At 42.2% G+C, this 24,704-nt stretch overlaps 1 protein-coding gene across 1 annotated transcript; it reads right to left on the reverse strand.

Moving 5' to 3' along the window:
• Positions 1-3,505: 3,505 nt before the first annotated feature.
• Positions 3,506-24,694, reverse strand: OSTF1 (osteoclast stimulating factor 1). Its single transcript, XM_074994066.1, has 10 exons — positions 24,463-24,694; positions 16,151-16,197; positions 13,840-13,890; positions 13,679-13,742; positions 9,024-9,077; positions 8,341-8,448; positions 7,757-7,806; positions 7,559-7,637; positions 6,994-7,092; positions 3,506-4,472 (listed from the first exon to the last, which is right to left on the reverse strand). The coding sequence occupies exons 1-10, from the start codon at positions 24,494-24,496 to the stop codon at positions 4,414-4,416; spliced, it is 645 nt and encodes a 214-aa protein (XP_074850167.1). The 5' UTR covers positions 24,497-24,694; the 3' UTR covers positions 3,506-4,413.
• Between the last annotated feature and the right edge of the window lie 10 nt (positions 24,695-24,704).

The following is a 24,704-nucleotide window of genomic DNA, read 5'->3' on the forward strand; positions in this document are numbered from 1 at the left end:
CCATGTGGCAATTTCTTACTTTCCAGGGACCGAACAAATAGCCCCCAACTCCTGCCCCCCCCCCAATCCCCAGGATTAACCCCTCAGCCCCAAACCCAGGATTAACCTATCTCAGATGAGGAGCTCTGTGCTGCCGCTGCTTGCCCTCAGCCCCAATTCTCCTTCCTGGCAGCCGCCTCTGTCTCCTCTGCATGGATCTTCCCAGCTCTCCTACTCCTTCCACCCCACTACCTGCAGCGCAGGCAGCTTACTATCTTGCCGCACTGAAATAGTGGAACCCAATTTAATTGGTTTAACAGCCACCAGGAGGTACCCAGCTGTTAAACCAATTAAAATGAGTTCCACTATTTTAGCATTGCAGGGTAGGGAGCTGGAGGAGGAGTCAGTGGTGGCAGCATCCAGAGCCGCAAATGGCTCCTTAAAGCTGCTGGCTCTACGGGCTGGGATGAAAAGGCGTTGCAGGCTGGATTATGGCCCATGCGTTGGCTACTCCTGACCTAGAGGGAGGCGGCAGTGTGCATGCTCAGATGCAAAAAATTTATGCACCAAGGGAATTTCTCGCCTGAAAATTAAGATACTTAGTGAATGTAGGTGGCTACAGTGTTAAATACAAATTTTATAGATCAGTGGTCCCTAAGGTTCCCAAACTTGGGTGCCTAAGTGCATTTGTGGCCATGGGCCCTAACTTGGATGAAGTTGGGACTGAGCTGAAAATTTAGCTAGTTCTTAACTACTCATTTAGGATAGGTTGATTTTTAAATCAGCAATATAAGGCACCAAATGTAAAGCCTCTATTTTAAGTCAGTGTGCGTTATTTTTTAGAAAAAAAATTTCCATTTGTACCTTTTTTTTTAAAAGGTGAACTCTTGTTATAACCCTTTAAAACATTTAATTTAGTTGAAAAGCAACCTTTGCCTAAGCCTTAGCACATCTCTGCTACCTAGCAGAATACACGTAACTCTGTATCTTTATTTAAGCAGTTATACAGATGCTTAATTTTGTATTTTGTTATGTTACAATGGGTGGCTGATATATTGCTTATTTAGTAGATAAATGCTAGTGACATTGAAGAAAAATTAATTACAAAAAGGGCTGTATTTTGTTTTAAGGTTCACAGAAGTAGTTCAGGCCTATCATGGTTTGTTTAGATTTCAAAATAAAACTGTTTTTATATGAAAATGTAATAAAAATGCAATTTAACTTAAAAAATCAGTTTATCCTCAGAAGACAGATCTTCTAATATTTGCTGTTTTGAATTTGTGTGCTTTAGCAAAGGTAGGGGTCCTTTTCCTCTCATTCCTTTTGAGTCTCTGACGGTCTCAAATGAGCAAGGTGCTCTCAAAATATAGAGGATAAACTGTGAACTTTTTGTTTGAGGACCCAGATGAAGTTCTGAAAGGCGTATGCAATATAGGCAGACATGTCTCTCAAGAAGGCATTATGTTTTTGAGTTTTTAAATTCAGAGCCACCAGAGTATTTTTAAAAAAATGAGTTTTCTTACAAACCCAAAGCCAGGTAACTTTACAGCTGTTACAGATCTTTCAGCAAGCCCATGCTGCATCATGGTCTGAAGAAAGTTACGAAACTCTTTGGCCTGCTTTCACCCTGAACTCTGTCTCTCCCAGTTACCAGAGTTTTAGTCTCTGAGGCTACATCTACACTAGAGAGTTTTGTAGACAAAACTGGTGTTTTTGTTGACAAAACTCAGCATCTACACAGTTTTGTCAACAGAAACTGTCAACAAAAAGCTGTGTAGATGCTGTGGGGGCCCTTTTTGTTGACAGAGCAGATCAAAAGATCTGTCTGCTTTTATGTGTAGATGTGATCTGCCAACAGTTTTATCTCTTTTGACAGTAACTTCTGTAGACAGATGCTTCTAGTGTTGACAAAGCCTTACAGTTCATTCAGGCCCTAAAATTTTAAGACTTGGGGACTGAAGACCCCAGAGACTGCTTGAATATAATGGTTGCAAATCAAATCCTTTGGGTCTTGTATATATCTTGTGCAATTGAGCAACTGTGACAACTAAATGTGGTGCTGGTTGTTCCAGAAAAAAATGCAGCTCTTTTGAACAGTAGTAACAATTTGATCCCAGAAACAGTATTACATTATTAGTTGCTGCCTGACACACAATAATTTTAAAAAAGCATGATTAAGAAGGGAACTTTGACAATGCAGTTTTAAAGTTAGGTTTCTCAATACAATTTAATGGCTCTATCCATTCTCCTGCTCTCCTGTGTAACCCACACACCTATTTGTAGTTAACCTTCTCATGTAACGGCACCTAAACCACCTCATGGAGAGGGAATGAGTGTCCTCTACAGTCTAAGATGAGGGCTGGCTTTTTAGCTCAAACTATAGAGGTGCCTCTACTAAGCTCTAGAGGTCCCAGGTTTGAATCTGCCTGTGGGTAGTTACACTTCCACCTCACAAAATATTTCTTAATGGTGGGTTGCATGATAGGTTGCCACAGAGACCTGGAGTTTGAACAACCTGGCCCCTGCTTTGATAGGTGGCTGCTAACCTCATGTGAGTTGAAGCTGATTTCCACCCCCCACCCAGGCAATGATAACTTCTGCTGGCTGGCCCCCTTTAGCTAACATCAAGCAACTTACAGGGACAGGATCACACACAAGTTCTACTGGAGAAGTCCTGCTTCAGGGAGGAAAGAACAGCAGAGTTATCACTGTAGGAAACTCCTACTCCTGCAACATGCTAACTAAGGGTATGCCTACCCTACATAGCTTTTAGCAACATACCCATGTCGCTACAGATGTGTTGCTAAAAGTTGGGCAGTGTAGCTGTTGGATCTTTTGTTGACAGGAGAGTGCCTCTGCTGACCAATTACTGTTCACACCTGTGTTTGTCAGCAAAGCTCTTATTTTTGGAGTGGGGGTACCATTTTAACACCTCCCGAAAGATAAAAGATTTTGTTGTTCAAGTACCAGTTTAAACATAGTCTAATTCAATGTAGATGAGGGCTGTTGAGTATATAACAAGTTATCTGCCTGCAGTTAGTTGTATGGCTATTTAACCACAATCAGATATACAATGTGGAATAGGACAGTTCTTCTGAGTCCTAGTTAACCAGTATTCTCACACTGCCATTTCCTCTATTCTTCAAAGGAAACAAGATGACTCAACATTCCTATAGAGGTGGACATGTTCATGGAGTGACGTAGAGAATTTCACAATTAACCTGATTTATGTTCTTCCCTCTTCCCAATTTCTTTTGTAAGATATCATCAAAATTTATTGTGATACTGGAATTGTTTCACTTGCTAATAAACAATAAAATACTTATCCCATCTATTACTTTAAGACAGAACATTTTTATCAAGCACTTCTCATCTTAAACTACTGCCTTGATTACAGCTGTCTTAAAAGCTGCTTTCAACTGAAACACTTTCCAAAGAGTAATTTCACATGCCAGTGGAAAAGTAGTGGTTCAACTTACTTTTGCTGGCTCAATTTGTTATCATGGAAACAGACCATAACTTCAAGAGTTTTTTAAATGTTTATTGAGATTAGGCAACTTTCTCAAGACACTTTTGGTTTAATATAATACATATTTTAAGAAGCTTTTCAGCTCTGAGGTAAAGTACTTTAAAAAAATTAAAAGCAGAAAATCAATAAAATTCTTAGGCAGGATAAATAGAAAAATATTCCCTTCAATGTTCATAATCCCAACACCCAATACAATTCAAACAGCAAAATAACCCAGTCGCAAAGTCCATCTTAAGGCAAAATTCTCTGACTCTGAAGCAATTTTACCTGAAAGAAGGATTGGGCCCATAATAATAAGCAAACTGCTCAGGGTGGACTTTCCACCCCACTCACCCTCTCCCATACAGTGGAAATAAAAAGAAGCCTTACATTGTCTCTTCATGCTCAGTGACAGAGAGGATGAGCATTCGCCATACCATTATCTCATCTCTTACCTGGAAGAATTCACCCCCAGCAAATAATACTCACCCTGCCATTTTAAGCAGGTCCCCTTCCTACACATAAGAATGCAGTCTCGGGTTGATTCGATGGGAGTGTTGCCAGTAGGAGGAGAACTGTGCTGACAGTAGAACTGAGGTGCATATTCCAGAGATACCAGGTACCTGCAGGGATATCTTGGGACACCCTCATGTTTACAGGCCTAAGTGCCTTGCCCATTCAGGAAGCTGGGGAGAGAGGGATCAGTACACAACCTCCAGCCTGATGATTTCACGGGAACTTTGATATCAAACTTGGCAATTCCAGGCCTTTTTGGGTTCTCCCCATGCAAGTGTTCTCCCCCGCTTACATATTATAGTAAGAGATTGCAAGACTTCATTACAATATAATTTTCTTACAGTAGCAAAGATATGATTTGGGAATGAGAGGCAACAGAGGTTATAGTTCTTAAGACATTATGAAGTAAGTTAATCGGAGTCTTCATCATCGAGGTATTCTTCTGCATTACTTAATGTTCGCACAGTACCTGAAAAGAAACCATGGAAATTTAAGCAGGGATAGAATCAGCATACAACTTAATAGATTCACTGTAATTCTAAATTTAAAGAGGTGTTTGGGGAATTTCCTAGGGCTTAGGCTATTTATAGGTGAGCGACTGGCCAGGAGCTGGTCAAATGGTCACATTTCCTACAGACAAAATATTGCATATACCTCTTGGAGAAAGCTGAGGCATGGGGCATGCCCACTCAGTGCTTTTCACATGCAGGTCCAGAAGCCTGGATTCCTGAAAAGCTTTGTGTACCAGGAAGAGAAAGTTGGACACAATTTAAAGTGCCCTAATGGGAGTGCAAAGTTCTGAACACTGAATAGATGGCTGGTGAACTAGAACTAGACAAACTGTTTCCATAAGTTCTCTAAGCTGGTCTTTATCCTCTGCTTTTAACTCCTACGCAGGCATTTCCTGCCTCTTCTTCGTCACCTGTTTTTCTTCTTGTTGGCTAAAAGTTAGGTTATACATATCCATGTCTAAAATACTTATTTTTAAAAACAGCATATATAAAATATCTAAACCTTGCGCTTCTCAATGACTAGTAGAAAACTGGAAACAACCGAGAGGGAGGACATCAGCCCACTGGACACTGGGTAAGTGTCCTCCCCCAGATCCACAGTAATGCCAAGAGAGGCATCCTTGGCTTGTACCCACTAAGGAGATGAACAGGAGGGGAGTTCTTAAGTTGGACAAGAGTTCCTCTTCCAAGGTCATAGGGCAAGACCTCCAAGGCGGTCTCATTCATATTACTTCCAGTAGAGGCGTGGAAGGCAGTCCTAACCAATAACTAGCCCTTCCTCAAAGGTGACTCATTCTACAGAGTTAATTGTACAACCTATTCTCCATCAAAAGTAACTGATGCATGATTAGTTATATATGGGTTAAGAAAAACTGGTATGATAAAATCTAAAACTGTGATATTCAAAACCAAGTATCTTAGTAAGCCAGTCCATGTCTTTAGATTTTGGAATAACTGAAAAGTGAATCAATTTTAAACTGATTTCAGGAATTGCTATGCTCAAGATCCACAAAAAGGCTCACTTCAAAAATCTCAGAAACTGTATTTAACAATCGAGTGATAGTGGTAAATGGGGGATGAGGGGAAAATGGGGAATCTATGTCATAAGTACTTACATGAAGTACTCAAGGTTAAAGAGTTGTTAGATGTTCCACTAACATTATTTAAAGATGCATCTTTCCTTGCCTAATTAAGCTCCCGTAAAATTATCGCCCACACAAAATTGTTACTAGCTTTGAATAACACTTCCTCGTATCTCCTTAACTCATTCCCTGTCCAGTCTACACTCTTCATAGGTTCCCTATCTCAGCTTCTACTTCCTCTCACAGTCCATCTATGATGTTGAACAACCAGCTTCAAGCTTTTTAGAATTGCCCTGTATCAGTATGTGTATGTTGATACATACTGGTGTTTGAAAAGCTAATATGGATTCTGTATTTCAATACGCTTTCGACTGGAAAAACTTAGAAAAACTTTCTTGGCAGGAGGGTTAATTACTGGAATAAACTGCCTAGGGTTGTGGTGGAATCTCCATCATTTGAGACATTTAAGAACAGGTTGGACAAATATCTAACAAGGATGATATAATGGTGCTTGGTTCTGCCATCAGGACAGAGAACTGGTCTTGATGACCTCTTGAGGTCCCTGCTAATTCTAGTGTTTTATGGATGGGTTGAAGGAAGATTATATACTGACAAATGAGAGAGTGTTAGAGCACAACTCTCTTTTGCAAGCCAGAAGGCGGCTTGGGAATATGTGAGGAGAACAGAGTGGGATAGTGGTGACAATAAAAAAGAACCGTTTATTTTTCTGGGGTAAGTGCTTTCTGCCCTTCCCCTGCAAAAAAGGCATGGCATAACTTATAGGGTTAACCACATGATGTACAGAGTACAGCTACTCCTTGCTTGCTTCTTCATCCTTCAGAAATGCCCTGCTCTGAGTCAATGCCCACCTTTCCTTTGCCAGGACTCCCATCCTGAAAAGCCCTCTCCTTTCCCACTTTCCAGTGCCATCATTCTCCTAGCCACCCATGCTCCTCAACCTCCCTAGCCTCCTGTTGACTTGAGAAACTGATGGCAGGTCTATGTTACAAGAACAAATTGATCTAAGCTGTGCAATTAGAGTTTCATTAGTAATATAACCCAAAATGATGTAGCTTAGATCTACTTGCTGCAGATTCCATGCTGCAGGGGATCAACAGAAAATAACTCTCCCCTTGACTCTCCTTGCTCATCTTGTTCTGCTGGAGTATTTGAGTTTACACTGATCAATGGTTGATTTAGTGGGTCTCTACTAGACTAGCTAAGTTGACCACCAGTGGATCAATTTGCTGCAGCATTGACCCACCCAGTAGTGGAGCTAAGGCCTGAATTCTGAAGAGCTCTTTGCGGTTCATCAGAATGTAGTTGATCTGACAAACTCCAGGTCTGTCTGAGCACAGGTCCCAAATGAACAAAGAAGTGAGGAAACCAACAATACCTGTCCCTTGTTTCTTTTTCAGCAGGGAAGCACAGGCAGCATTGGTAGCCATATCCAGAGCCAATTTCTTCTCATTGTTTCTTAAATCTGTTCTTGCTCCTTTTACAAAAAGAAATTCCAATTATGTTAAATACTGCCATAGCAAAAGCTTCAGTTGTAGTATTATGAAATTGCTCCTCAGAAAAGTAGCTTGGTCAGTAGACCAATGGTGAAAGGTAATAGAGATCTCATTTAGAGATTTATACAGTCAGCTGAAAGATACATAGTGGGCATAGGATCAGATTCTTACTTAAAAGCTATGGAGCTGCCTTGCTGCTCTGCTGGGTCTATGTACCTATATCTGTCTCCAACAGCAGAGTGAAATTTTACCTTGGACAGGACAGTCTGTTGCACACACAGCTTCAAGGCTTTGCCTGGTTTACAAAGACATTGTTGGCTTGTTAGGAACCATGGCCATATTATAGGAAACAAATTTGTAAATATGCAAATTACAAACTCAGCAGTGATTTGTACACAGGAAGCAACTTTGTCCCCACAGGACTGAAATTTTGCTGAACGTCTTTACCCTTTGCCAGTAGCATCTCTACAATATCTGCATAACCCTTCCACGCAGCAGCATGCAAAGCTGTGTCTCCCAACTTGTTCTGTGGAGATACAGGGAAAAACAACAGGATTAAATGAGAAAAAAAAAGTTAATCTGTGCTAAGAAATGAACAATAATGGCATTGTAAATGTGTGAATGGATACAGGATCAACTTCCTACCTGTTGATTTAGTTCTACATTTGGCTGGGTAAATAACACTTCCACTATTTCTGTGTTTAAAAAAAAAAGAAGAAACTTTTTATGAAACCAAAACTTACTTTCTTGTATTCAAGTACAGTACTGCAGTCAGGATTGCACAGAGAAAGGATCCAAACCCAATCAGTTAGAGAAAATCAATATAGATAAAGCCTTTGAAGACGGCTGAGCAAGCACTATCCATAGTTTTAGAAGTGAAACATTAATGTAAACCCAAGTGACAAACACCATTTTTTGCTCTTCCTCTCAGCAGCCTGCATTTCATCTCACTTTTTTTTTTTAATAATCATACAATGATTAATCATGTCTGTCTGCTTTTACAGCAGAAAGGACTTAAAGATGTCCCATTTAAAAATGTATTATATCTGACAGTACTGGAGCCTTCTCTGATGGCTTGAATGTTTGTTTAATTATTGTGCTACCCTGAATTCCATAGGAATTCACACACTTGGTTCCTGATTGCAGCATATTAAGTACTCCTTGGTCCATTAGCCCACCAAATGGAGAAAAGTAGAATATAATCAGTGCAGTTGAATGTTATATTGTACCTTTGTGGCCACCATGGCAAGCCCAGTACAGGGCTGTGCTTCCAGCTTTGTCTAATCCATTGACACCAACTTGGTTATCCAAGCATTCTCTCAACCAGCTCAGGTTCCCTAAAACAAATAGAAAAAAACATTTATTTTTTGGTTTTGTTTTGGAAGTCACTGTTTTTAATATAGACTTCGTTTGAAGAATTGAGTCGCAGAATCATGAAGGGAATTTAGCTCTGTATATAGGCTCTGCCACATTAGTAGTTATTTTTATTGAGTTGAGAAACAAAAAGCAGTGGTGGGTAGTAATAGTTATTGCTCAAATTTATGGGGAAAAATTATGCTTAATGGTAAATGGATTATAACCTTATTGTTCAGAAAACAATTTTGCCCCACCTTTAAAAGCTATTTCCTAATGGAGTAGGGCATACACATTACATATTGGAGTCATGTGACAAAGGGATCTCCCTCCTTTTTTTAAAACTCAACTATTCAGTGCTGCAGAACTTAGATACCAAATTTATTCAAAATATTCAGGTTAGTCAGATATAATATGCAGCATATCAGTCTTTAAAAATCAAATCAAATGTTTTTGTTGGCACGTGAACTCACACACGCTAAAAGACTTCTCAAAGACAAAATCAAAAGTTCTCTTAATGAGAAGTCCAGGGGTGTCAGAATCTAAACCATACACCCACCTCTTTTGGCAGCTTCATGCAATGGGTTATCGATGGACTCTGCTTGCTCAGCCACTGAAATAAAATAAAATCTGATTTAGCGTCTGATGATTTAATTTTATTTTTTAAGACTCTAGCTAATTAAATCCAAGAGGCTAGTTTACAGAAGTAGACTTTTGCATTTTGTTCTTAAGTACTGAGGTTAGGTAGTTTTTCTGTCTTGTGAAAGTGGGTTCTAAAATGCTGGGTTAGCCACAGACACTATTCTACTTCCTGTGCCAATGAAAGCAATTCAAAAGATGCTGTGGAAGCTAGAGGTCCAGGGATGAAATCCTGACCCTATAGAAAAACTTTGGCAAAATTACCTTAAAGCTCAAGTGGGCCAGGATTTCACATTTGGTTCGTCATAGCCTAATGTAAGCTGGTGGAGAGGGTGTGTGACTGTAATGAGTTGACCACCAGCAACTTGTGATTGGCCCACTGAGGTTTGCATTTCCTCCGAAGTTCTTTCTAGTTAGGACTTTGAATGGGGAGGGAAGCATTGACTGGTATTGGTGAAGATCAGCAGGTGGTCAGGAGTGTGCAGCAGATTCCCAGGGTAAAGCAAGTGTGTACTGGTGTCCCTGGCAGTATACTGTTGCAGTGGGAAATGGTAAAGCTAGTGAAAACTTCACAGCAGAAAGTTGGCTTGCAAATGGAATGTTTCTCTTTGAAAAATTTAGGTGCAAACATTAGGCAACTCTGGGGATATGTCAGTGGTATTCTGAGAAACCTGGGACTAGTGATCCCTGCTAAACACTGATTTATAACTGCACTGTTTCATATGCTGAAGTATTTAGTTATTCCTGAGCAAAGCAAAAGTGCAAATCAGAAATTCTTTGATTACGCACATAAATGCTTTAAATAATACAGGGCAGGAGAAGCAGAATTTGATCGTTGCATCTTAGTCATTCTGTAAACAGAACTTTTTAATTATGCACTACAAGCTGATCCTCTCTAGTTTGGGACCTGACCGGTGCCAAACAAAAGACTTTGCCAGATCACAGGAGGTCAATATTGTTTAAAGCATTACCAACACTTGCACTGCTTTCTGGGCTCTTAGAAGAAATTTAGGGGTAAATTACAGCACAGAACACAGAGCCAGGACTGGTGGCTGTAAACAAACTTTATGGGACCACAGGAAACTTGGTCACACCCATAATAGGTGGTCATCCTGCTAACTAAAATCATGCAGGATTACAGATGTTGCTGGATGAGTGGGTGCTGGACTAGAGAGGTTCAACCTGTATGCTAAAAGCACTGCACAATGTGACCTAGAACTCTGCTTCTATATTTTATGTGGATTGTCCTTCTCTCAACACCTTCTCTGTTTCCCATTATTTCTGTATTATTTCTAAATGACCATTTTTTTCTCAATTCTTCATGATTTTAGCATTTTGACACACATCTCCCTCTTAATCAGTACTCTCAAATTTACATTAGTTTTCAGTTTGTGCTTCTGCAGATCAATGCTTGCTGCATCAGGGCATACACCCTGAACTGGCACTGGCTGTAGTTTCTCTCGCCTTCCCATGAAAAGCTTATATTGGAATACAGGCTAATGGACTACACCCGAGTATCTTAGGGATGGGACTGAGTCACTGTGGAACAGTTTCAACAGGAGAGACTGGGGAACCTCGTATCAGAATATCCCATAGCACAGTGGCTTGAAGACTCTACTGAGAGATGAGACCCCCGTGTTCATATCCTCCCCTGTCTCCTGTGGCAAAGACAGGGAAATTAAGAAAGAGTCTCTCCTGTCCCAAGTGATGGTATAACCACTGGGATGAATGTTATAAGGGGAACCTTGTCTAGCTGGATTTTGAATGGTACCCAATCAATCTGGTAGGCAAGTGCAAAGGCTGTGAGACTCAGGCGACCGAAGGTGTGCATTCCCTCCATTCATGGGCCAGTCTGGTGCTTAAATGAGAGAAGGGCACACACAAACCTGGAGAGAGGCAGTAAGATGCATCCTGGGGTCTGGGAAACTTTTACATAAGGAAAGCTAGGGGCCGAGTGGGTTAGGCAGGAGTTTTGTGAATGGCAGTAGTGCTACATATGAGAATGTGTTTGCCTCACTCTGTTGTTCAGATACAAGTTGTTTTTGTGGACTGCATCCCCTATTATTCAAGTGCATGAATCTACCTTAGAGACCAAGAGGGTGACTCAATATCTTTTATTGGACTAACTTGGTGAGAGAGAGACTTTTTAGTCACGCAGCTCTGTTTTCACATCTGAGAAAGGTACCATGATAGGGCTAAAACTACACTGGGGTTCTCCTGTCAGTGTTGGTAATCCACCTTCCCAAGAGGCAGTAGCTAGGTTGACAGTAGAATTTTCACTGACCTAGAATTGACATACCTGGGCTAGGTAAACTGTGTTGCTTTGTGATGTGAATTTTTCACACCATGAACAATGTAGCCGGGTTGAACTAATTTTTTTAGTGTAAACCAGCCTTGCATTTGATGCCGATGATCTTGTTTAACTATGGTCTTCAGCCTGCTATTCCTGGGCCAGATTACTTAAGTAACAATAAGCATCTTTTGCTATACCAGTTCCCTTTCCTGACTTTAGGCTAGCACAGAGAAGCACAACATCTTCATAGGAAAGGACAGATATTAAACATTAGGAATGCTGAGTACAAGGATGCAGCTCTTTTTCATCCAGTGCCCTCTCCCAGAAGATCAGCTGACTTAAAAAGAAGCCAAGAAAGCTTAAAAGGATGTTAACCTAAGAAAGAGAGACTGTTGTCATGCATTTGGTCATGTACCAGGGCACTGGACTGTTGGAGGTCACTCTTATGGCTGAATAGGACATTCACAAAGAAATCCTAGCTGGTAGAAAATGGGCTAATCTTTTGTTTAAGCAAAAGACACAGGAAGCCAAATACACTGATACTCTGCATTTTGTATTTCCTCCCTATTCATTATTAGAGCCACCTAGAAAGTCTATTAATTTATAGATCATTTTAAAGCAACAGGCTCATGTTATCTCAGAGCTATCACAACAGTAAATTGTCCACTACAATTTAACAGATGCATTGTCACAGTGACTGACCACTGCAAGAAAGGGAAGAGGGTTCAGTGCATCTGGACTGATTACCTGTTACTTGGTTGCGCTTAGAGGAAGGCACACAGACTTTACAAAAGGGGAGACAGCTGGGTTGTCAGTTGTCTGCAGATGCTTCAGAGAGGCCCTGCAGGGAAAAGGCCTAACTCCACACAAGAGGCACTGGAAGTACAGGAAGACAAGCCTTCGGGGCAAAAGGGCTGTGCCCACATTGTGACTGCACTGCAGGTGGGGCATTTCTTCTTGGTTTGTTTTCATATACAAACTGCTTAGACTTAAGAGAGCCTGAGTTAAGACAAGACACTGGTGAACTTTTAAAAAGCCTCTTGGTCAGAAGGGATTGCTATGGTGCAGGTATGGCCTTTGACTGACATGTATAGATTGAGGGCTTCAAGGTCAGCCAGCTGTAGCCTTTCAAACTCCTCCACAAAGGAAGACTATCTAAACTAGTTAATCCTACCACCACTAGGTTTAGCTTTTAAGATCACAGGTTAGTCACAGCACTTCCCAAAGAACCAAAACAAAACCTGACAACAGAGGTGGAAAAAGTACCCAAAAAGTTACTTGTGTAAAACAGAGTTGCTGGGGGAGAATGCACTTAAGTACAAGTCACCAGTGTCCCTTGGGAAAACTACAGTAAACCCTTGAAATGTGCAATTTTGAGTTGCACTTGCATTAATGTGAGTTAGGCACAACTCAATGCCTTGCTCCCCCTGGCCCCAGTTCAACCCCTGCCCCTGAGCATGGCTCCGGCTCAAACCCCCCCTGCCCTAGTTCAACCCCGCCCCTGCGTGTGGCTCTGGCTCAACCCCCCCACTGGCTCACCACCCAAGCATGGCTCTGGCCCACCACCCCCATGTGTGGCTCCAGATCAACCCTCCCTGCCCCAGTTTAAGTGCCCCACCCTACGGCTCTGGCTCAACTCCATCCCCCGCCTGCATCCCAAGGCCCCAACCCACCACCAGGCTTAATCCTCCCCAGCTGCCCCCCTCAACCCAAGGACTTACCTTTCAAAAGGAGCTCCAGGTGCTCTTGCTGTTTCCCCAGCTGCAAAACACGTATTCCACAGGGGAAAAAGCCACCTCCCCGACTTACGCGAAATTTCAGTTACACAACGGTGAGTGGGAACGCAACCCTTGCATAAATCAAGGTGCTACTGTACTTGTGTAAAAATACACACACACACACGTCTAACCTTTATTGTACTCAAGTGCCCAGAAGTGAAAGCAGCTATACTTTTACTCAAGTAACTTTTTCAGTATTTTTTCCACCTCTGCCTGACAGCACGCTCACAGCTGAGGAACCAATAGTTAAAGAAAGAAGTAGGACAGATATCCGAGTGCCTGTCTGGACAGTCGTACAAGTTGCTTGTTTGTATTTTTGTATAGTCTATGTATGGTGTCTGTCTATGGTGTGACATATACTTAAGAAATGCTAATTAAGTACTTTGATACTGGAGAACTTAACTGCAACAGTGTCCAAAAATTATATCTAGAAATTTCTAATTGTTTCCTTTATACCTATGACTGTTAGTGACATGTCAACTAAAAGAAGAATAACATTTTTACCGTAGTTGCTTGGAATAAGGCCAGTCCTGCCTTTGCAGGTTCCCTTCCACCAATTTGTGTCACTCTAAAGGAAAAATGTGGAAAAAAAATTAGGAAACAGTCTACTGAATTTCAAATTCAGTCAACCTACATGTGCCAATGCTACTGAAATTGTTACTCACCATATCTGAAATGTAGATAATATCCCCTTCTTCAAAATACAACTCATCTGGCTGAAAAAAACGACATGAATTTGTTGGAAGAGATTAAACAATTACATGAAAAGAGCACCGGTTTCCTGTGGTAATATCATAACATCCCAAAATCTCCAATGTCCAATCAACTGTTTGACAGTCATTACAGCCTTAGCAAATTATAGTAAAGTAAGAACTGGGACAGCCAGTACTGCATGAGGCATGTACACTGGAGGAGAAAACTGGCCATCTACGTAGCATAGATTGAATGCAAGAATTCAAGGAAGTGGGATGGAGAATAAATACAGTTACAGACTTTTTAAAAATTCTCACACCCAATAAATCTTTGGGCAAACCAAACCTGTCATCATTTGTGCATATAAAAGACAATCTTGTTTTTAATGGGGAAAAAAAAAGAGGAGAAAAAATCCTGTGTGGAAAAAGAAGCATTATAAATTCATACAGCTCAACTACTGATAGTTCCAGCACCCAAGGAAATGGAGGTGCAGCTGCATGAAATGGTTTCCATTATACACAAGGGTTACAGTTTTGTTCAGTGTCTTTCAGCACCCCCACTATAAAATAAATTCTCACAGCATGCTGGCAACAATTTGACATTGTGGGGGAAGGGAAAGCAGCAAGTGACATACGTGAAATGCAAAGGTGTTAGCATGAGCTATCATATCCTCGTCAAGGTTGGCAATAGCTTACTATGTAAGTTGACATGCACTGTCCTGGAAACTGATGGAGATCCAGGGAAAAATTAGGAATTCACAGTGTTTCTGAGCTGCAAAGCAGTTCTCCCTCCCAAGTCACATGACTAAAAAAAGGTATGGTTCTTAAACTTTTTGTGCCTACTTGGAGCTCACATTGTGGTTGTGATTCTCCTCAAACCGATAACGTCTGCTTGGGTTTGATATCAATTAAGATCTGGCACCCGCTGCCCAGTTGGAAAGCAACATTTTAAATAGTTACTTGGCATAAAAATTGGATCAGCAATTGGGTTTGAACCAAATTAACTAGCCACAGAAAATCATTTGTGTGTATGCTGCAGGCCGGGCCTCTATTGCAAATCAATGTTTGTGGTCGAGTGTGACGTCACTGTAAAGGGGACGTCTCTTTGAGTCAAGGTTAAAACTTGCTCAAGTTGCACTCATATAGGAGGAATTCAAGTGTGGGTATGGGCACATTTCTGAGAATGTGGGGTGTGGCTACTCATTCCTCTCTGTCTCCGCCTTACAGTGGCTCCTCTAAATTTTACCCCAAAAGCAAAAAGATCTGGTCTTCAGAGCCATTATTTCAAAGTGCTCTTAAAATGCACACCCATGCCTCAATTGTTTTGAAAATTGCTATGCTGTAACATGCTTGCTTCGTTTCAGTCTTCAGTATAACCACCCGCAATTCCAGAAAGATGCAAGGCACTATGAATGGACTTTAGTTCTGTCAGGTTTTGAGCAGTACATTGCACACCCATTAGCCTGCCCATACCCACACCCTCTCTAAAGGCATAGGCTTCACAAAGACAACCAACTCCGGTACTGTCACCTTCCTGACTGTAACAGAAACAGTCAGTAAGGTGCCAAGAGTGGCACATGAGCTGATTTTTTCCTCCTCACCCCCCCTTTTTCATTAGCATGCAAGGTGGGATCTCAGCCTTTCCCCTTCTCCTTCATGCAGCTGGGAGCTTGCTCAAAGCTATGCTGCCTGAGGATTAACAAAAGACCAGCCAATGCTACCAACTACCATTCATCTTTACTAATAAAGCTGTTGTAAGACTATTAGTGACTTTAAAAAGTATCACCAGCACTTGGACTGTATAAAGGTCAAATTTTGGCACTCCACCTCGGAAAGTTTGCTGACCCCGGCTCTAGGCAATAACACCAGTGGGCTACATCAATGCTCATTAACCCTCATATTTGGTTTGCATCCCAGTCCTTCCACCCCCTCTGTCCTGCTGAATATTTATGCTGCTTTGGAGAGAAGGAAAAATTAGTGAGCCCAAGGCTCAGAATCTGCTAATCCTCTACTGTGGACATGTGGTTCCAAGGAGACACTGGGATTCACAACATTGGCTAATACAAGTTTCACGTAAAGGGATCTGAGCTTGAGAAAGGAATGGACAGTGAATTCATATTTAGGGTTGGAAACTAGTTATAGGTCTGTTTTAAACCAATCATTTGTTTTTTATATATGTAGCAGAATAACAAGGCTGGTGGTGGTCTTTTTAGAGGCTAAGGCACTAACTCATGCGATTCAGGTCCCTTTGCTCTATGCATGTTATGAAAACATAAATACTTACAGTTCTGGGTTCAAATGTATACAGGGCTCTGAACACTTTGACCTGTCCTGAAAAAGAAGAAAACATTAATGACAGAGTAATGAAGATACTTCTCCTTCCTTAGGGCAGAGTACATCATCAGCATCACATTTCTAGCTCAGGAGTCAAAGTTGCACTTCCTCCTCCAGTAGTACTATGGCTAATTTAAAACTAACAGCCCTCGATGTGGTATGTTTGTATCTATTAACAGTGAAGGTGGGCTATGGCTCTACTAAATAGTAAGACGTTCAGAGTCGACAACAAATCTGTCAGCTAAAAAGAACCTGCCCTCTGTGGAAAGATACAGGGCCCTCATTCTGCACCATTACACTCTACTGGAATTTTAACCTTGACTTCAAAGGGACGTCCACAGAAGCAGGTTCGGAGTATGATCAAAGCTAATTGAAATCCATGGAAATCTTTCTCCTGACTCCAACGTTGGTTGGATCAGGCCTTAAAGCACTGAGGAAGGAATAGAGGAATTGAGTACCTAATACACTGGTCTCTGACTGTAGCACTTTTTTTCAAACAGACTATATAAATGGGAATTAGACAGCCACTTCATACCAATTTTCCTTCAAGAGCCCCCTTAAGTCCAATAATGTGTGTGTAGCTGCTACTACATATTTCTCCCATCCTGTATGGAGATTTAAATGGAACTTTATTCTATATTATGATTTTGTTTTAATAATATAGTTTTAGGACTGCTACAGAGTAGCTGGCACAGGTGATCTTACCACAAAGTGTCACATCTAAAAAAATAAATACTGCAGAGTAAGTTTCTGTGCTAGAGATGAACAATAATTTTTGATGTGGGGGGTCACTCCAAGATTATGGTGAGTGGTTGTACTATGGCTATTTTAAAACAAACAGCCCTCTATGTGGTATGTTTGTATCTATTACTGATCAAGGTAGGCTATGGCTCTGCTAAATAGTGAGACATTCAGAGCCCTATGGAGGAGATGCAGGTGCTATGATGGACGTTGGGTGTGGGACTGGGGTGCAGAATAGGGTGCGGGGTCTGAGAAGGAGTTTGGGTGAAGCAAGGGGTTAGACCTGGGGCAGGGGATTCAGTTGTGGGAGGGGTGGGGTGCCAGAGGCAGGCTCTGTCTGGGAGGCACTTACTTAGCTGGCTCTGAGTCAGTAGACCATTTGGACCCTGAGGCAGGCTTCCTGCCTGCTGCAGCCCCAGCTGCTGAAGGTGGTTGCCTGCTCCATGTGTGTCTCCGCTCTGTGCGCTAGTCGGGGGATGGGCATGGTTTCACATGCTGCTCCTACCCCCAGCACAACCTCTCTGCTCCTATAGGCCAGTTCCAGTTCTGGCCAACGGGAGCTGAGGGACTGAGCTGGGAGCACAGGCAGCACGCAAAGCCTCTCCTAACTGCCCTGGTGTGTGGCGCAGAGAGGCACGTGGAGCAGCCAGCTGCTTTGAGCCCTGGGCTGCTCCCTACCTGAGGGTCCTGAGGTAGGAAAGCCGCGGGCCAGATTAAAAGGCTTGGCAGGCTAAATCCTGCCCATCCCTGTTCTATACAATATGAAATATGCCTACGCTGCATTACTTCTAAGAAAACAAAGATCTACAAAATACATTATAGAAGTAAAAATGTTACGTAACTTATGAGCTATTTGTTCAAACCTGTAGAACTTGTTGGGGGAAAAAACTTACACAGACAGTTCTACAGTGCACATTTTATGTGCTTGAAGTTTTGGTCGTTAGTACTTCTGCACAGTATTTCCAGTTCCCAAAATGATGTTTCTTATGTGGTGACTCAGACCGACCTGCATCCAATATATGGTGCAGCAGGGGGTTATATGACTGGAAGCATTATATGCTGTGCACCCTCCAACCTAAAGCTGAAGTCTGGCTCTGTAAAATAAACTGCGTGCTTATACAGCACATTTCAAAAGTGGATCTTAAAACCACAAGTCAAATAGGAAGAGCTAAAATATGTCCATATGCCCCCTCAGCTTCTAAGGCTGCATCTACACTAGCAAGTCTTTCAGAAAAAATGGGCCTCTTCCGAAAGAACCTGCAGAGTATCTACACACAAAATACGCTCTTTTGATCTGAAATCGAAAGAACGCAGCAGGACTTTTTCCAGCGGCTCTCTTCCTCTCCCAGATGAGGAAGAGTGCCGCCTTCCAAAAGATTCTTTCAGAAAAAAAGGATGTGTAGATGCCCCGGGGGGCCGTTTTAGGGTGAGCAGTCCTCATGGTGCCAGATTTTTTGATCCCTGGCCCGTTCTTTCAAAAGAGCGGGGCTGTGTGGATGCGCTCTATTGAAAGAGCGGATTGATATATATTTTTTAAGACGGCTTCTTTGTGTGTAGATGCGCCCTTTTGAAAGAAATTTTTTCGGAAGAGACTTTCTGGAAGAACTTCTTTTGAAAGATTGCTGTAGCATAGACATAGCCTTAGGAAGGAGAGATTCTGTTAGGAAGAGTTCTTCATATAGATAATATATTGAAAGCCTAATAATAACTTTCCCTTCAAGTCGTGCTGATAGAATATAGGTGCCATGACACACTGCTGTACTGTGAGAACTGTCCAAGTGTGCCCTGAAATTCTGTGAATTTCCCCTTGCCCTGGCTCTTTGCAGAGCCACTGGGAGGGGGATGTGGGGGAAGGGAATTTCCAGTTCTAAGAGAGATGTTTGTATATCACCAAAAGTAGCTAATACCCTGATGTTGCAAAGGCATATGCATGCAAGAAGTCCCACTGAATGCATAAGTCTGGAAGAGTATTCTGTTTAACAGATTAAATGCAGATAAACTTGCAAAATGGAAAGCCATGTATCCATTTGCTGATGGTGGCCCGTCTGGAGAATACGTTACAGCATCTTAATTACAATGATACTGCATTAATCAGCATGTCAAGTACTGTAGGTGCCAGGAGTGCTTATCAATTGTCTTTTAGAAAAATAATATTTGGATATCTTCGAGGAAAAAGTATGAAATGTATTTAACGTAAGATTTCACTTGTAAAGTTGTTTGCATGTAAGTCCACGTATCCCATACTTTATATTGGGAATTCATTTTTTCCAGAGACCTTGAGAGTGCCAGTCTAGGGAGGTTCAGCCTGTACTCTGATTCAGAAATGTCACAGGATATAGCACAGTCGGAAATATCAATTCATTTTGTCAGGTTTATAATTCTTGTAAACAGGATTAATATCGACACACAAATTTAAATAAGCTAATAAACTCAAACCAGAGCAATGTGGTTTGATGCTAGAATGGAGCTACTGAAAAAATGAGGAGTATCCAGTATGTAGTCCTGACTATTCAAAATAACTGAGATTTTCATTTGAATTCCATTCACTTCATTTGAATTTCCAAGAACAGACATATTTGGAATAGGGCAAGTTTGTACCTTTCCTGCTTCCTAGCACATCCAGAGTAGAGCTAGCAAAGCTATCATAAGGGATAACAAATAAATATAACTGTCCCTTGTCCAGCAGAGATGCTTTTTCCACTGACTCAAGAACCAGGCTCTCTGCTTAACCAGCTGAGGAACATACAATTTCCCAAAGACCACAGATGCCTGAACACGAAGTCAGAGGTAACTGGGTAGAGGGAGACGGCACCAGATGTCACATGCTCATACACAACACTAATACCATGCAACAGGATTACTAAACATATAAGGCTGTTGTCCTAAATTTTCAGGTGTGGAACCAGAGATACCTATTTGCCTAAAATTCTTTTTCAGGTAACCATCATTTGTTCCTTCCTCACAGAAGTCTCCAAACTTTTCTCTTGCTTTGCACAATTCTTAATAGATTATCACAGGGTTCAGCCCACCAGCCCAGTTGGAATCTCATAACATCCCTGTGCAGACTACAGTTGTTGCTTGCATGCCAAACAGATACTACAAGACTTCTTATGTATTGTTAGATAGCTTCATGATTTTTCTTTTGTCTTAAAAAGGCCAGTCAACTATTTCCTGCTCCTCCCACCCATTTCATTTCTGTCTACTAATAGAAATGCTTCTCTATGGTGGTGTGTCTCTTCTTTTTGCTCCGCTCATCTGGACTTTCCTCTACTGTTGCTGGTTGCAATACTTAACGGCCGCATCTACACTAGCCCCTTCCTTTTGGAAGGGGCATGATAATGAGCAAGTTGGGAAGATGCTAATGAGGTGCTGCCATGCGTATGCTGAGCCTCATTAGCACAATAGCGGCCACGCGCGATTCAAAAGCGCCGCTTTTAAATTGCATGCTGCCCCTGTAGATCAGTCTTAGAAAGCCTCTTCTTCCTATCTGGTTTTAGGAAGAATGGGCTTTCGAGGACCAGGGTGTCCTTTTGAAAGGCTCTGTCTACATGGGCGGTGCACAATTCAAAAGCGGTGCTTTTGAATCATGTGTGGCTGTCATTATGCTAATGAGGTGCTGTATATTCATGGAAGTGCCTCATTAGCATCTTCCCAACTCACTCATTACCATGCCCCTTGCGAATGGAAGGGGCTATTGTAGACATAATCAAAGAGTGCTCCAGTTTTATTTTCTACTTCTGTAGGAGGAACCGATAGTAGAGGTAGAGGCGTGTTACCCTTTATGCCAACTTCATAGACAGGATGTCTAGCAGCTGTGAATAACAAAAACTGCTGGGTGCTCCGTAGGGAGAACAACCACTACAGAGTGTTCCATTGCCAAGTGAATTATATGGCATGGTCCCCAAAGCTTAGTATGTCTACTTCTTTGTAAGAGTGGGTACCTTTTTGGAACACTGAGAACCACAAACCAAGAGATGCATAGGACAATGATAATATTATAAGCTAATAAAAATTGCCTTATGATGAAACACACACTCCAATACAGCCTTCCTATAAAAATGGCTTCTGAGTTCATTTAAGAAAGACTGCCAGCCAGCCAAGCCACTTCAGGAAGACTCTCTATTACGGTGAAAGCTATTTGTCTGAACAAGACATTGTCTGAAGAATTGAAGTTTAGAAATGTATCTGACAGATAATTCAGTTTTTAACTTATCTGTAAACATAGGTCTGCATATTGCAAACTCACTGAAAGACCTAAAAAAAATTTCTAACTAAACTGATAAATTATAAGATTAAGGTAATTATGCTTAAGACCAAAAGATTACCCATAAACACATGGGTCAACTGTAATGGAAATCCTCTGTTTCACTCAGCTATAATAATTTACAGGAAGCCACAGTGATACTTCCTTTAGCATTTTTAATCTTAATTTTCAAAGGGCTTAGCATCCAGCAAGGGAGGGAACATCAGTCACAGGCTGAAACATGGCATTTAAATTTTTAGCTGATTTTTATTTTCTGTTGTTTTACATCATCTGACTGCCTGCTTGCCCTAGAGCAGTATGCAATGTGCATACACATCTATCACAGTTATTCTCTCCTTCTCTCTCCATGGAGAGAAGAGTATCTTGTTTTGGTAGGGCTTTTTGTGCTGTATTTGCTTGTTTTTTTGTTCTGTGCATTTTAGTAGAAAAAACAATATAACAGAAATGGGTCTTGCACTGAGAATGCAAACTAATGAGGTCTGTAATGCTTTCTACTTCCTGGGGGAGTTTTGTTCCTTGATTTCTGAACAAGTCCTAAAGTTCTGTCTCTCACACAGACAAGCTTTATTATTGTTGAGCTCCACTTTACCAGATGTGCAAAACTGTCAACTACAGTCCTTGTCCTGCATCTTTAAATTTGTTGGTGTTCTGTGTCCTTATCCTGGAGTGCCTTCAAGATAAATACCCAGGTCCTGAACTTAATCCAAAATTCGATAGGAAGCCAGTTTAGAGAGTGGAGGACAGGTGTGACATACTCTCAGCCTGCTTGGCTGAGGAAACGTGGCTATGCTTTTGAACTAGAGTTTCTTATGTACTGCCAGTTTCATGCGCAAATATATTATATATATATATATATATATATATATAGCATTGCTGCAGTCCAGTGAAGAAGGCATGGAATGAGTGTTTACCTCATGTGTGGTGTGTGTATTTATTGTGGATACAATAGTTTGATGGGGAAATGTCCATTTTCAGATCTTACAAAGTTTTCTTGTGAGACATTAGACCATCGAATTCAAAAATTATTTTTAAAAAGTTTAGGTTAAATTTGTATATGGATTAAAGATCTTCTCCTGCCCTGAGGATGTTCCTTCTTCTGTTAAATAGACAGGGAGAACAGAAGTGTCTCTGAACACAAGAACAAAAGGGATGTTGAATGAAAAAGGAGTGGCAAAATTAATACTGATAAAGGATATACTTTTTCAAACAGTTCTATGGATATGTATAACACAATTACAGGAGATCACTGATGCCAAAAATTTCACAAAAGTCAGAGGGACTGGACATTTGTAGAGATAAGAATATCTCAAGTATTAACAGTTAATGCTAAAAAGATTATTGAAGGGACATAAAACCTCATATTGCAGGGCTTACAGCACTGTAAACCTATTAAGGGGGCAGATTATCCCACATCAGTATTCTATGGTATTTCTTGCAACTTCCTGGAAACTGGCAGGAACTGGGAATAAATGCACTGGAAGTTAGGGATGTTAAATGGCTTACCAGTAAGCATACCAGCAAGCATGAGACTTACCAGTATGGTTAAGGGTTAACCAGCCCTTGCTGGTGAACTCTGGCTGCTTGTTATTTGTGAAGTTACAGACTATCCTGTCTACACCTTTGAGTCTTTTTTTTTAAACAGATGCTATCAAAAAGTTTGTCACATGATAACTTTCCTTTGTATAAGCATACAGACTGGTGTAATTCATTTCTTCCTCTTTTTTAAAAGAAAGTTACATGACTGAAGCCAGGTCAACACTAGAAGGTAAAATCAATTTTAGACACACACCTCTCCTAGCTGGATTTGTGTAACTGGAGTCAATATGTCTAAAATTGATATTTACTGCCATCTACAATGCAAGCTGATGGGAGAACCTCTCCATCAACTTCCTTTCCTCCTTGTAACTGTCAGGAGTAATGGGGTTGACAGTGGCACCAGGACAGTTTGATGCTGCCCATCCCCTCGCGGCACACTAAATGGAACCCCAGGAGATTGACCATCTCCCAGGTGATCTTTCCCTAAGTGTAGACACATTTTTTATAAAATGGCAATTATTCAAGACTAAAATGGGAGGTGGGAAGAGAATGTATAAAACCCTCAATCATTTAATATACTGTAGTTATTTTACAAAAACCATTGACCTAGTAAAGTGCTAGCATTTTTTAAACTGGTAACAGAGCATTTGCTACTTAACAGCAAATTGAATTTAGGCTCTAATCAGCTGAGTGTATAATATGGGGCCAGGCCCTGCCTGGGCACCTCAAGTCTTAGCATTTCAAAGCTTCAGGACTCTAGGCTTCCTCTGTCAGTTATGAAAACACAGTTAGCTAGGAGGCATCTTTTCCTAAATGAAAATTTAAGCAACAAGATATTGTCACACATTTGCAAATAAGCAATTCAAAAGTTCAAGGGTGACAGCTCTGAACCCTTCAAAAGTCATGGGCGCTCGATAAATCTTCCAACAATCCAGGACTCTTCTCAGCAGAGGACAAATGATGTACTCAGGCTTTGGAAAAAGATTATTCTGTGCCTTGGCCATTTCAACCTAGTGTAACCAATCAAGCCTTGCTTCTTCACACCAGTAACTGTCACAACTTTAATGCGTTGTTCGTCAGCACGACGAAAACAGTTTAAATCATGGGTTTTTTTAAGGGGTAAGTCACAGATGAAATCGCACAGTGCTACCGCTTCCCCCGACCCCCGTTAAGGAAAGCTGGTCTCAAGGGGGATGCGCGATAGGACCCCTCTTCCCACGTGCAGGCACCACCGAGACAATCCCCTCCAACTACCTAGCTCGACGCGCCTTGGCGACAGAAAAATTCTCGGGCATGCTGCAGACTGCTCAGCAAACTGCGCCTTTTAAGGGAGGCTTGGCCCCGTCTCTCCGCGGCTCTCATGCAGCAGCGAGCTCCCCAGGCAGGGCTGCATAACGATCGCAAGGTCACGACTAACTGCATTTGCTTCGGCTTCCTCCTCCTCGCCCCGGAGCTGCACAGGGGCTGTGAGAACTCCGCTCACTTCCTACTTCTCCGCGGCCGCTGACAGCGACCGCCCCGCCGCGCCCCGGGGAAGAGGAAGCCCCGCGCCCTGGGGCCGTCACCCGGCGATCCGCCCGCGCCGCCCGCACGTATAAAAAGGGGGCAAGAGAAACAAGGGCCACGTGCCGGGGGCAAGGCGGGAGGTGCGCTCGGGCCGGGCTGCGGCCAGCGCAAGGCAGCAGCTGCCGCAGCAGCGCGGGGACGGACCGCTCCCGTACCTGGCTTCGCCGGCTTCGGTGGCGGCTTAGACATCTCGGCGGCTCGGCTGGCCCCCTTCCTCCGCCTGCCGTCCCCAACGGCACGTGGCCGCTCTCCCCTCCTAGCGGCGGCGGAGCCCCCTCGGCAGCGGGCGTGGGGCTCCCAGCGGTGGGCCGGGCGCGATCGGGGGGCGGGAGGAGGAAGTGAGAGCGGCCGGCCGCTGCTCCCCCTAGGGACGGCTCCGGGAGCAGGCGGTCAGCCG

This window comes from Carettochelys insculpta, chromosome 5, assembly GCF_033958435.1.
Source record: "Carettochelys insculpta isolate YL-2023 chromosome 5, ASM3395843v1, whole genome shotgun sequence".
In the NCBI taxonomy this organism is placed as follows: Eukaryota; Metazoa; Chordata; order Testudines; family Carettochelyidae; genus Carettochelys; species Carettochelys insculpta.